This window comes from Grampus griseus (genome assembly GCF_964374135.1).
Source record: "Grampus griseus genome assembly, chromosome: 10".
Taxonomy (NCBI): domain Eukaryota; kingdom Metazoa; phylum Chordata; class Mammalia; order Artiodactyla; family Delphinidae; genus Grampus; species Grampus griseus.
In genome coordinates this window covers 24,006,699-24,021,131 of record NC_139004.1, presented here as the reverse complement: position 1 = coordinate 24,021,131, position 14,433 = coordinate 24,006,699, and the positions used below count along the sequence as shown (strand labels likewise).

The following is a 14,433-nucleotide window of genomic DNA, read 5'->3' as shown; positions in this document are numbered from 1 at the left end:
GCCCAGAAGACATTTTCATTTAAATCAGAAATCTTCCCTCGGGGACCCCAAATAGGTTAAAGTACAACACAGTAAGTAAGAGGTTGGAAATGATCGATAAATGCAGAGAAAGGGAACCAAGCCCATTTCATCATTTGATTGTGGAAGGTGTTGATGTTGATTTTTCTTTATGTCTACGTAACCACTGGAAACCACAGAAGTGCTTGCTGTATTACAGCCTCATTTAGGTACAGTCATATTTTCTCTTGTGTTTGTTCCAGGGAAGATGGTGGATTTTCCAGGGTACAGTCTGTCTGGTGTAGTTGCCTCCTTTTTCTTTGTACTGCTCAGCATGAAGCAGTCAGGTAGGATGCTCTTCTTCCCTTTACTGCATATTCGAGTGTCTCAGAGGTCCAGTCTGGGTGCAGAGTTCTAAATTCAAAAGGGCTAGTACAATATTAAGAGTGGGGATTCAGGGGTCAAAGCACCTGTGTTATAAAAAGGGCTCCTCCACCTCCAGCTGTGTTACCTTTGGAAAGTTACTTGAATACCTTCTGCCTTAGTTCTCATCTTCATGATAAGAATAACAACCTACCTACATCTCAAAGCTTAGCACAGCCTTTAAGATTAAATCAGGCTGTACATAGAAAACACTTGAATCAGTACCTGGAACATGGTAAGTCATCCATTCTCCTGCTTCTATTTAGGACAACACTTCCGGGGTGAGAAAAAAGTGGCTGCTTCTTACCATAAATTAAACAGCATAAAAGTACTTGGAAATAAGGAACTAGAAGGAGACTTCTAAGAAATGGGGTTGGAAATCTCAGTAGCTGAATTTTGTTGGTCAAAATATTGTACCTTGAAAAGGGATTGTGAAAATTCAATGTCAGTGGGTAATATCAGAGCCCCAAGGAAAATGCAGGATTGCAAGGTGGGAAAAAACATTGGATAGGACATCAGAAGACACAGGCTCCAGACTGAGGCTGTCAGAAACTATATGATGTGGTGAGGCTTCCCTCCCTGCTACGGGATGCACCTTCCTAACCTGTAAAAGAAGTCACCCAAATGGTATGACTTCAGTTCTAGCTTTATATTCGGATTCCATCAACACAATGCAAGCAGACGTCTATCTATGTTCCATAGTGACCTTTTGAGCACCATCTACTTGATGTTGAGCATCAACTAAACGAGATGAAGTTCCTTCTTAGGAGGGTTGGATCTGCACAAAGTGCAAATGGCCCTGGAGCATTTTAGGATGAGAAATAACATAATATACATGACATATGAAATTATTAAGCATAGGAACATACAGAATTATTAAACAGCTCTTCAATTTGTAGATAAAGAAGACGTCAAACATGACTTAAAATTTTATTGGAAGGCTTGAACTCTTTATACTAATCACTGCCTTTTTTTCTTTCTTTCTTTCTTTTTTTTTTTTACACAGAGTATAGTTGCTGTACAATGTTGTGTTAGTTTATGCTGTATAACGAAGTGAATCAGCTATATGTATATATATATCCCCTCCCTCTTGGACCTCCCTCCCCCCCTCCCCTCCATCCCACCCATCTAGGTCATCACAGAGCATGGAGCTGAGCTCACTGCGCTATACAGCAGGCTCCCACTAGCTATCTACTTTATACATGGTAGTGTATATATGTCAATCCTAATCTCCAGTTTGTCCCACCCTATCCTTCCCCCCGTGTCCACATGTCCAGTCTCTACATCTGCGTCTCTATTCCTTCCCTGCAAATAGGTTCATCTGTACCATTTTTCTAGATTCCACATATATGTATTAATATATGATATTTGTTTTTCTCTTTCTGACTTACTTCACTAATCACTACCCTTAATCCACCACAAAATGTCCTTGCAAAAACTGCATTTTACATAGCCCCAGTAACTGGAGTCTTGCCTGGTCCAGACAAAAACAAAATGAAACAAAACAAAGCAAAACAAACCCAGTTTGTTACATAGGACAAGACAAAAACAATTCTGAAAAGCTGAAAAATCTATTGAATAAATCTATTATCTAAATTTTAGGAAAAGTGATTACAATGTTAGTCACCAAAGTGAAATTACTAACTAGAAAATAAATCACTGTAAAATATAAAATAAATCACTAACTAATAAAGTTCCCAATTAAAAAATCAATTTACATATTAACTTATTTGAGAATAAAAGCAACCCAGAGACGGTGGTTTTAAAATCTTAAAGATGAATAAATTGAGATTGCAAATCTTAAAATCTCATAGAGAATAATGGATTTGCCCCTGAATCACACAGCTGGTAAGTAATAGATTTAGCACTCACACTAAATTTTTTTTTTTTTGCGGTACGCAGGCCTCTCACTGTTGTGGCCTCTCCCGTTGCGGAGCACAGGCTCCGGACACACAGGCTCAGTGGTCATGGCTCACGGGCCTAGCTGCTCCACGGCATGTGGGATCTTCCCGGACCGGGGCACGAACCCGTGTCCCCTGCATCGGCAGGTGGACTCTCAACCACTGTGCCACCAGGGAAGCCCATCACACTAAAATTTTTGAACTGCATGTTATTTTCGGTACACAAGATTGTCTCTGTACAACCAAAGATGCAAATCATAATGCTGGGTTTCTCTAAAACATTGCAAATAAAACTTTCCCTCCTCCAGGTGCCCCCATTTTCATAGAGTAGACATCCCAAAGCAATCATATTGATCCTCCAGTTGGCATTTCCCGGTTTCTCTTTGTCACTCTTTTGTAGATGACTTTAGAGTGATTGGTTCTGCCCATCCTACCCTGGTCATGGTCGGGGAAGATGCCCTACTAACCTGTCAGCTCCTCCCTAAGAGGACCACGATGCACATGGAGGTGAGGTGGTACCACTCAGAGCTCAGCACACCTGTATTTTTGTATCGGGATGGAGCTGAGGTGACGGAGATGCAGATGGAGGAGTACAGAGGCCGGGTAGAGTGGATAGAGGACAACGTTACTGAGGGAAGTGTGGCTCTGAAGATACACAACATCCGGCCATCTGATCATGGGCAGTACTGGTGCCGTTTCCAAGAGGGAAACTATTGTGGAGAAACAAGCTTGCTGCTCAACGTAGCAGGTGAGTATCTCAGAAAAGACATAGGGGCTCAGAAGAAGTATATTAATTTGTGTTAAGCTTGGTTCCAATTGAAGAATTCCCTTTGAATCATCAAGGCAATTGCTCCTGTCCAGTCCTCTATCCTGATTCATTTGGAGGCAGGTGGTTCTGAAATCTTTAAAGTGAACTCACAAACAATTCCCCCAAATTTAACTTACACAGTTTTGACTATTCTTGAGGATTATTTAACATTGATGACATGTAGTCACTAGCAGTTTTGCTGAGGCAAGAATTTGTGCCATATATGCTAGTGCACAAGGGCAAGTCAATTGCTGGGTGAGCGACCCTAGTGGACTGCCCTGCATCCATGTTCTCTACTCAGCCTCAAGTACACAGTCACTGAGATGTGAACACATTGTTTCTTTGTGTAACGCCACCTCAAGTTAGAAAGTTAGTGATGAGACTAAGACGTTAAGAACATGGTGCTTTTATGGAGATTACTGTATACTAGTGTTCAGTGAATTGGGGGTTCACAGATGCTTTGGGGACATACCCATTGTGAGTGACAAGGGTCTGCATGGTGTTTTTGTGTTAGCAAAGTAGGACAGAGCCAGAAGAAGGGAAAGACTGAAGAAAGGATGTCTCTGTGGAGAAACAAATATCTGAAAAGTAAACTATCGTATGGTTCCCTGGCAGGAATAACTCCTCCATGTGCTAAAGAGAAAATCAGGCAAATCCACTTGCCTTATCAGGGAAATAGTTCTCTGGAGATGTTAACATCTCTGGCTGATGTGACCTCTTTCTGTTCCCTAACACATTTTGTCTCAACACCTATGTATGATTATTAATGTTATTATGTTCAAGTTGATTCAAGATGGATGAAAGAATCCACATACTTCTGAGATGTGGAGTGGGGAGGGCACGTACTAAGGCATTTCACTATCAGGGACACTTGAAAAGAAACCATGCATTTTCTAAGCCTCTAGGTGAAGAAAAGGTGTCTCTGTCCCCAGCAAATGATAGAGACAGAACTACCATCTATGGAAAATAGAATCCTCTTCGTTTGGGTTTGAGAGTTGTGTTGAATAGAGAAAGAATTTCATGATTATATAAAACTGGGATGTCTTGACAACATTTTCCCATGGAATAGAATATTTAGATACAGAAACTCAACATGAAGCTTCCCATTTTACATGACCCAGATTATCTGTTTGCACCCCAAGTTCACAACCACCAACAAAAGAAATGAGAAGAATATTCTCCCTGGAAATGATGTCTCACTTTATATTAAATATTCTATTTAATTGGAGTCAAGATATTATCCAACAAGTCAAAGTGCCTGACACAATAATATTAAGATGAAACAGGCAGAGTCTGTGGCGTGAGGGAGTTCGTGAGTAAATTTTAACACATCTTAGTTTGCCATGCTAGAGACACAAGCAAAATGTTATTATGTCCCTTTCTCTTATTTTCATGTCTGGGTCTGAATAAAAATACTGCTCATGTGCTAAAATTTAAGGATCCAGACTGGGGTATAAATAAAGTATATGTGAACTCCAGTTTGAATGGGAAGAGGACTTTGGGCCATCTTTTGCTCCCCAGAACCTTGAACTTCTGCTCTCTCCCTATGCAATGTCATTGGACTCCCAGCCTCTGATTTGTGCCTCCATGGGCTTCGTGACTCAGGGCTGTGTCTTTCCACCACAGGTCTGGGGTCTGACCCTTACATCCACATGGATGGATCTGTGGAAAGCGGACTCCAGCTTGTGTGCACTGCAAAAGGCTGGTTCCCAGAACCTCAGATTTCTTGGCAAGACATCAGGGGAGAAAAGTTGCTGACTATCTCTAAGCATAGCATCCAAGATGAAGATGGCTTGTTCTATGTAGAAAGCACTCTTGTGGTCAGGAATGTCTCTACAGAGATTGTGTCCTGCTTTATCCACAGCCCCACACTCACTGAGGAGAGGGGCTCAGACATCTCCATCCCAGGTCAGTGCTCTGCCTCTAGGACCAAGATGCTCTGATTAGCAGGAAAGGTTGCAGGGACTGTTCCATAGCACTTAATATTTTTGAATCAAGAAGAATATCTAATATTTTGTAATATGCATTAAAAACTATAAAACATTTATGGCTGGAAATATATACACTATATAGCTATTGTTAATGGCATTCCAGTTTCTTTCAGATTCTGCCTTTTCTTCTTTATTAATTTTCTTTACTCACAAGTATGTGTTACATTGTAAAGGAAATACAACTGTATTCTTTCAACTGAAATGTTTTCTTGTGTTGTATTTGTGCCAGTTACTTCTAGGAGCTTTTATCATCTGAACATAATCAGAGATGGAGACAGCTGCTTCCATAGCAGCATCTTTATCATAGCCTCATTTATAAATAGCAACAAAAACAACAGCCCCAAACCCAATATAGCAGTGGAGTGTTAAGTGTCCTATGTTACTTATAGCATTGATGAAAAATGGTATTTTCAAATAATTTTAATGGTTGAAAATATCCCCCTGATGGACTACTTAAATGATAAAGTTTACATCTATCTATCTATCTATCTATCATCTATCTATCTATAAATAGATATTTCCAATCATGGAAAGATTATTGGCTTTAAATAACTTAAAATTTCACTAAGACTTTTGGGACACCCTCTACATTTAGATATAAAGAAATAAGTACATAGTTATTCATATAAATGGATACAGGAAAAAAAGTTAAAATAAATGTTAATGTTAAAAGGAACAATACATATATATACATAATTGCAAAACATATACATATATATTTATATATCTCTCAGTCTGTAATTATGGGTGATAATTGTCTATGTCCATATATTTTTATACTTTTCATGCATTTATAAAAAGAATATTATTATTTTTATGAAATAGTTAAATATCGATATGTTAAATATAAGCAGAAACAAGCAGAATCATGGGGTGGTAGAAATGAGAGCATTTTTGTTGTGCAGAGAAAGGGAAAAACAGCTGGACCACCAGGAGGTGGATGGGGAAAAATCATTATTTTTTTACATTTTATTTTTCGTATGAATCAAGTGTTTCCATAAGATGTAGAACTTTGGGGGTTTTTTTTGGGAAATATTTTCTCTCCTTTCCCTTAGACCAAATTCCTTGATATGTTATTTTCATTCTTTTTCCAGAAAAACTCCAGACAGAGCTGGGTAAGTAGAGGTGGTGGCTCTCACAAGTATACACGAGCCTCTGTCCTCTCCAGGGGAGGGTGGTGCTCCTTGGACAAAGCGTGCACAGAGAAGGTGACACCTCGTGATCCAGATGAGGAACTGAGGCATGACCTTCCCAAGTCTCACATTTAGTAGTAGAGGGACCAGCAAAGTGCAGCTTCCTGAAGGCACCTTTGCACCTCGTAACCTGCCACTTTCAGTGTTCATGGGACCCCAATGAGCCTCAGATGGATGCCTAAAATGGGTGCAGACCTAAGCTCTGGCCTTCTGGGTGGGAGGAAAGGGAGTGTGTAGGGCAAGGCAAAGGACAGCTGGCCCAGCTCTGGAGGCCCTAGTGTGAGTTTCCAGTGCGAGGAAGCAGGGCCGTCATGATAACTGGCGGTCCTCACCCACCACCTGCAACCTCTGGCCCTGCTACGGTTTCTGTACCTGCTCTTCACCCCAGTAAGCCTGACCTCATCACTGTCGGGAGGGAGCTGTGACTTTCTTAGATGCAGCCTGGGACCCTGTGCTTGGGGTGATCATTTTCCTTTTTATTTCTTTACTTAATAGTTGGACTGCAGGTATGATTTTACTGTACCTAAGATAAGTGGTTTAAACAGTAACCAACTGATTTTTGAACCTCTTTCAGTTTCTCCTTTGTTGCCTTATCATCTTCCTCCTGTTCCTCATTTCTGTGACCTCTTCTCCCAGCCCATGACAACCAACCTGCCCCCTACCTGCTTGTTTTCTCCTTCCATCAGTACTCTGCTTTCCCTCAAGTCACCTGTTACAGGAATATATGCTTATGTGGGTGCGTGCCTGTGCACATGTTAGGTGAGTTTAAGCACACTTTTCGGCCCATGTAGGAGTTTTTGAGGAAAATTAGGGTGGCGAACACACCCCAATCTCTGTCAGAGTCTAGTGTGACACTTTGGACCCCTTTGGACCATAAAGATAAAGGAAAGGGCCTTGGGATGGTCAAAGGTAACTCCACAGTTTGAAGAGAGTGCACATCTGCGAGTCTTACCTTCCAAGTCGGATACCCTCCCACCCAGGTGACATCTGCTTGTATTAGGACAGAAACCTTGGCTGGCAGAGCTTGTTAGTTACAGATCAGAAAGCCAAGCCAGTGTTTGGGCAGGTTGACCCACGTCTCTGTCCCTTAAGAAAAATTTAAGTGAAGACTCATTTCTCTAAGTTATCTGAACCAAATTGACATGCCCATTGGACACCTAGCACACAAAATACAATCTGATGTCCTGTTGTTTCTAAGTTGTGCACACCTTCTGGGCCCACATTGAAACAATATGAAAAGACAAAGCTTCCGTGGGTTCCCTGTCAGGAGGAGGGCTGTGCCCTCAGGAGCTTTGAGGGTGAGCTCCTAATAGAGAGTAGAGTAGGAGATTCACAGCTACCTCCGTGTTTTTAGAGCTTGTGAATTAGAGCTCAGAGGCTGCTAGTGAACCGAGATTTCCTTAGAAGTCCTGAGACTGAAATCCTAGTTCCCTTCTCTGGCAAATAATGTTGTTGGTTATACAGATAATGACTAAGTTTTTGAAATGGTAATGACGTGCCTGGGACGATGTTAAGTGCTTTTCAGGAATTATTTTCTTTTCTTACAATAATTTAAAGGTGAATAGATTTATCATCATTTTACAGTTGGGAAACAGTCAATTTTAGCTCTTAATTACCAATCTCTGGAAGAGTAATTCAGTTTGAGAGTTGATTTGTACCACAGATCATGGACAGGAGTAAAAAAAAACCTCATATGGATAACAGAGATGAGGAAACAGTCTGCTTTATTACTATAAGATACATGGATGGAGAAATAGCAGCAAACTAACTACTAGTTCTTTTTTTTCCTTCTGATTCCTACTTTTGTCTTTATATTTAAACAGATACATATGAAGTAGAGATAATATGTTTTAGGTAAAATTGAAGAACAAAGCAAACAACATGCTGGATATAACTGAGAGTCAAATTTTAGCAAGAATAGAATGAAATGATCTGAAAATTAAAATTATGTTGGCAACGAGTTTCCTCTCTAGAGAAGTACCTAGAATATTTTGGCTAAATACATAATGAGGACATTTTGCCTTTGATCATTGACTCCCCGTCCAGACAGTTTACAAATTTATGCTTGTATTTCTTTATAAATGATCATTACACTTCAGCATTAGAATGGTAAAAACGTTCTACCATTTGATGGAAAAGGATGACTCTAAATATAGTATAAAGCATAATCAACATGGCCAGGACCTGATGAGAACTGAAAGTTGGGTCCAGGAAAAGCCAGGAAAGCCCTCAGAGAAAATCTCCATTCTTCATAATGGGGGAAATAGACTCATTTTTATGTATTCATTCTTGCTTTGTGCTTCGTATTTTGCTAATCTCCCCAATTCTTGATCTTATAACATTTCTCAAGATCACTTGAGAACATTGACTGCTGTGTGTTTAGCGCCCCACATATGTGGGAGCTTGGGAAACTGAAATACGGTGGCTGGATCTGACTTATAAGGTATTATAAAACAAACTAGGGAAGGTTCCTTCACATTTCATTACTAAAAAGCCACCTGACTCAGTTTTGTTCCCTTCCCATTATCAAGGTCTAGAGTGGGATTGGCTCCAATGACCTCAAGTCTTATAATCTTAGGGCTCCACTCACACTGCATGGTCATCAAACTCTTTATATGGTTATTTTGTTTAACTCCAGTAAACACTTATGATTTTGATAGTGATATATTTGTCTTATGGTATAAGAAGCTGAGACATACACAGATTAAGAAGTAGTTTAAGGTTGTGCAAATTTAAAATGATAAAATTTTAATTTGATTTTAATTGCAAAATTATTTTCTTATTGGGCTATAAACTGAATAAGATTATAGGTAGGGGCTGCAGGTGTGGGTTCTGTTAGTGATAATTTTCAGACAGACACACATCATGGGATGGTTCTGCCTTGAATAGGGACAACCTCTATCCTGATTCCACCAAACCTCTACCTCTCCAAGGGATGACCTTGAACCTCAGGGTTCCCCTGGGGTGTCCCTGGGTTCTAAACCCTACTCAAGATGTTCTTACTGATGACACTATTTGCTCCAGTTTGGATCTTCCATTGCGTTTTGTCTGCTGTATTTAACAGCTTCCTTAAAAGTGATTGGACCTTCCCAGCCCATCCTTGTCAGAGTGGGAGAAGACATACAATTAACCTGTTCCCTGTCCCCAAAGACTGATGCACAGAGCATGGAGGTGAGGTGGGTGCGATCACACCGTTATCCTGCTGTTTATGTCTATATGGATGGGGACGATGTGGCTGGAGAGCAGATGGCCGAGTATCGAGGGAGGACTGCATTGGTGAGTGATGCTATCAATGAGGGGAGGCTGACCCTGCAGATAAACAATGCCAGGACTTCAGATGATGGGAAGTACCAGTGCCTTTTTGAAAAAGATGGTGTCTACCAGGAGGCTGATTTGGATCTGAAGATCATAGGTAAGGATTCTAGATAGATGTTTTGAAATCAACATTTGTTCCCACTGCTTTAACTTGCTAGTTCATGGAAAATTTCTCTGGCACCTGAAATTTTCTTAATGTCCATTCACTTGTCAAATTTTTAGTAAACTCTCCCATGTGCAGGAGCTGTAATAAATACATAAAGTCCACAAACCCTAAAGGACCAGATTTGATCCTTTGTGTGTAAATTTGTATCCTTCCCAGGATCTCCATAAAGTGGCCATACACCTAGTAAAATGTGAGATTCTTACTCCATAAGTACACAGGACTCATTATTTCAGTGTGTTTTTAAAATTCTGGGAAATATGTAGTTATTAGGAAGCATGATGATTTGAAGGCTAAACTAGATCCACCATATAAGCAAAAATCATAAATATTGACAGTACTGGCAGGACGGAGGAGGAAAGACAAAATCAATCCCTGCATCATGATTTCCCACTGCCTATGTTTGTGGGTGAGAATTGATTTTCCAAGGTTAGCAAATGCCATTGAGGACATTGCCTAAATTGTGGAAAATCTACTTGTTTCTCCCATTGATGGTGTATTCAAATTAATAAATATGTTTAGAAAACATCCATGAGAGCACATGTTAAAACTTTTAATGAACTTCATCATTTTCTGCCATTGGATGCATGTATTTATAAGATTTTGTGCTTTGAGGATATTCTGTCTTTTTTATTTTTTATTTTTCTGGCCATGTGACTCATGACCTACCTGGTCAAAGTTATTTTGTTTCAGGTATAGAAGAAAAAAAATTAGATTTGAAATGTATTGTATCCTTTAATCTGTCCCAGAATGATTTTAGGAATACAAAGCATGAAAATAAAAATTTGCAAACAAAAGGAGACAAGTAAAGGCTCCAGCTAGTCTCGTTCCTGAGTGGAGTATAATTCCCCCCTAAGCTTTGCTTTCTTCTCCAAGTCTCTGAACCCTTCTCTTCCCCCTCTGTGCAATCACTGACTGTGTAACCACTTGCAGAGACTCTAAATTGCCTGCCTTGATCTCTATTCCCAGGTTTGGGTTCTTCCCCTCGGATCTCCATGGAGGCACTGAAGGATGGAGAAACAAAGCTGAAGTGCACTTCAGAAGGGTGGTTTCCACAGCCCCATGTGCAATGGAGGGACATGGAAGGAAAGACAATACCATCAGTTTCCCAGGACCTGACTCAAGGCAGCCAGGGCCTGTTCCATGTGGAGGCATTTCTACTGGTCAAAAGCAGCTCTGTTGTGAATGTGACCTGCTCCATCAGCAACCCCCTTCTTGGTGAGGAGAAAATGACAACTTTTTCTCCTTCAGGTTAGTGATTCCATGTGCTCCTCTCAGCTTTGGGAAATAAATATGAAGACCAACCCAAACTTACTCATTTTATTGCTTTTCTATTTTTTGTTTTTTATGTTTTCTTTCTGATGAAGTCTCTTGCTATCTCTTGCAAAGCTGGTCTTCAGGACACCTAGAGATTCTACTCTTTAGAGTTTCTTCCTGAAATTCCCAACTAAAGCCCTAAGGTTATATGGTTACATTATTATCTACTGAATTCCAAGAACTGACTCTATCATCACTATATCTATAATCTCTTTTCTTCTAATGTGAAAACAATGACATCATTTTTTCCCCCTCATGATGGGTTTTCTTCTGGATTAGAAATTAATTTTCCTTAACACCATCTTCATGGCTGTGGACTCAGTAAATTTATCCTTTTGCTGCCCTCATTATTCCAGTGATTGTGGTGGTATAATTGGAAAAGAGAAGGGGGAGAACTCTGTGTGTGTGTGTGTGTGTGTGTGTGTGTGTGTGTGTGTGTTTCTGAGAGGAGCAAACAAGAAAGCTAGCATAAACCCCCAGCCTCTCCTCAGCCTCTGCAGAGCAGGGAGAAGCAGACCCACTTTCTTCTTGACAGGACTAATTCTCACCTTCCTCTCCAGTCTAGGAGCTCTCAGATGAAAAGAACGATCTTGAAAATTTCCCAGTTTCATGATTTAATGTGATTCTGGGGTTTCCATTTTAGAGCCTGGGATGACTTTTTCATGGAAGATACTGCTTATTTTGGGATTGCTTCCTCTTTTTGGGGCTGTAGGCTTGATCTGGAGGAAGAGCTGTAGAAAAGGTAAGTTAGGAAAACAGAAACAGCGTGGAGCACACTTTGTGATGGGAGCCTTACTGTACACTTTCCCTAACCTCTCTTTTCAGCAGGCACTGAAGCACAGAGACATTCAGGGGATAGGCAATAATTGATGAAACATGAGAGTTGATGGCTTACATTCATGTAATTGAGGATCAGTGCTGAAAGAGCTCAGTTTACAGTGATAATAGAAGCAAAAGAATTAAAAGACAATAATTTAATCTCCCAGTACACATTCCCAAGTGATTTAGTTAAGGGAGAGGAAGAAAAAAAGTGGCAAAGCCATCCTCACTTTGAAGTTGAGACTTAACTGGGATTTTGTTGGCATGAACATTTCACTAAGATCATTACAAATATGGCGACTTGCTTATTGGCTATTCCTGCTCTGCCAGTGAAGGACTTCTCATGTATTGATAGGCTGTTTTGTGTGCCCTAGAAAGTTCTTCCACTTTAAATTTCTTAAGTCATTGTAACTTTTGTTTTCCTGTTTGGATGTTAATATCATGAAATTGATATTTTAGAATATTCCTGTATTGATTATTATCAGAATGGATTTTCTTTCTTTGCAGTGAATGAGACATTGGATCCAAATACAGCTCACTCAGAACTGATCCTTTCTGAGGGAAATGAGCGTGTAGCCCACAGACGGTCACGCAGCCAGACTTACTACAGTGATCTGAAGGCCTCCTCACTGTGATGGGCCAGGAGGGGCTCATCTCAGGAAGGTGGTTACAAGAAGCGGAGGTTAGGGACAGGAGAGTATGGGTCCTGAGTGTTGTCAAGGACAGTGTCGTGAAGGAGTCATCTTTGTGTCAACTGAGAATGGGTTCGGGCAGTGAGTTGTTATGGAAATGAGTACTGGGCCATTTCCTCTCCTCTAAGCCTCCGCTCTCTGAAGATGTCTCTGGGACAGGTTAGAATCTCTCTGGACTACACTTCTGGATGTCTCTCCTTCTATAACATGAACAAGTGCCTTATCTATACCCCCCTAATTTTCTTCTCTGAAATTCTGGACCCCCTTCATTCTTTGGTCCCCTACTGTAGGTTCTCCTGACATTTTCCCTGCACCTAAGAGAGCCCCAGAAACACCTCCAAGGAAAACAATAACCCTGGATTCTGGAAACCAGGATTATATTCTAAGTCCCAGCTCTTTTCCCCTTTCACCAACCGCTTGAAGGGGTCTCACACGATCACCCATTTACCTAATCAAGAGGCTTTAACTTTACTCTGGCATCAAATCTGACCTGGAGACTGATCCCTTCTGTGACCTATCATATCCCAAGCTCTCTGATATCCTGCCTACGGATCACAATCTGATATCTGGTGATAAAAGACCCTTAGAAAATCCAATGGGAAATGCAATTTAGCCTAGAGGAGGAAGTGCAAGGAATGATCAAATATTTGATCGGTTTCTCTAGGAAAGTGACAATTAATTATCCAAGTGGGGGTGAGAAAACAAAAAATATGGTTAAAATGAGGTAAAGAAAATACAGCTGAATATAAGGAGAAAAATCTGATCACTAAGACATAATCTTGAAAATCACATAAAGTGTGTAATTCCTGCACCAGACTTTTTCAGAAAGTTAATTAAGAATGTGGAGTAAGGAAATTTTTCAGAAATTTTAGTCCAAGAGAAAAATGTGTTATGTGTGATGTTTATGAAAATATCAATTTCTGTTTTAGAGTGAAAAAAGCACACAGTTTAAAATTAACAATTATAGAATAAACATAAGCAATTAATGCAACACAAGTAATAAAATGCAACGGAAATAAAAATATTTTAAAAGTCACAATGAATTAAAAGAGAGAAGCCACACATAGGAGAAGAAAGAATGTGAAGAAATAAAGATTTGGAAGAAGTCTTAAAATCTTCTGAAGTGTGAATGAGGAATACCTGCAAATGACAGGCTGCTGCTTTCTAGGAAGGCAGACATCACGGTTTTAGCTGTCCTTTGAGGATTATTCATCTGCGGCATTCTGGAATTTTCTCTTTTGGGTCATGATATGTTTTCTCTATTTTTAAACTCATAAACTTATGTTTGAAACTATGTAGTGTAATACTGTAGTATTATTATTTTACAAGTATTTTAACATTTATTTTATTTAGTTTTTAAATTTTTCCAGTAGTGGTAAAATACACATAAAATTCATCATTTTAGTCATTTTAAAGTGTCCAATTCTTATTGTTGTTTTAACTTAAAGGGAACCAAAAATCATGAACAGTTTTCAGTCCTTTTTAGACTCTGATCTTACAGTTTCTTGAAGAGAGAAATCTCAATGGCAGAATGCAAAATGGGAAAGATGTTATTACTAAGATGAGAAAGGTATATAATTACTGAAATGATGTCTCAAATCTGAGTTCAATCAAAATTAGGAAGGAATGTAATCAAAGTGTATTTAATTTTCATATCCATTAGAATTTTATTTAAAGAAAAAAATAACTGTCCAATTCTGTGGTATTTTTACCTTCACAATATGTGCAACCTTCATCAGTATCCAGCTCCAGAATATTTTGATTACTCTAAAAGGAAACTCCGTAACCATTAAGCAGTTACACCCATTTTTCCC

The 14,433-nt window shown here is 39.7% G+C and overlaps 1 protein-coding gene across 1 annotated transcript; it reads left to right on the top strand.

The window, feature by feature from the left end:
• Window positions 1-265: 265 nt before the first annotated feature.
• Window positions 266-12,783, top strand: BTNL2 (butyrophilin like 2; the record flags this gene model as incomplete). The annotated part of the gene is made up of 8 exons (XM_082664838.1): window positions 266-344; window positions 2,722-3,069; window positions 4,756-5,037; window positions 6,215-6,235; window positions 9,378-9,725; window positions 10,761-11,042; window positions 11,752-11,850; window positions 12,779-12,783. The coding sequence occupies 8 exons, from the start codon at window positions 266-268 to the stop codon at window positions 12,781-12,783; spliced, it is 1,464 nt and encodes a 487-aa protein (XP_082520964.1).
• Window positions 12,784-14,433: the final 1,650 nt, after the last annotated feature.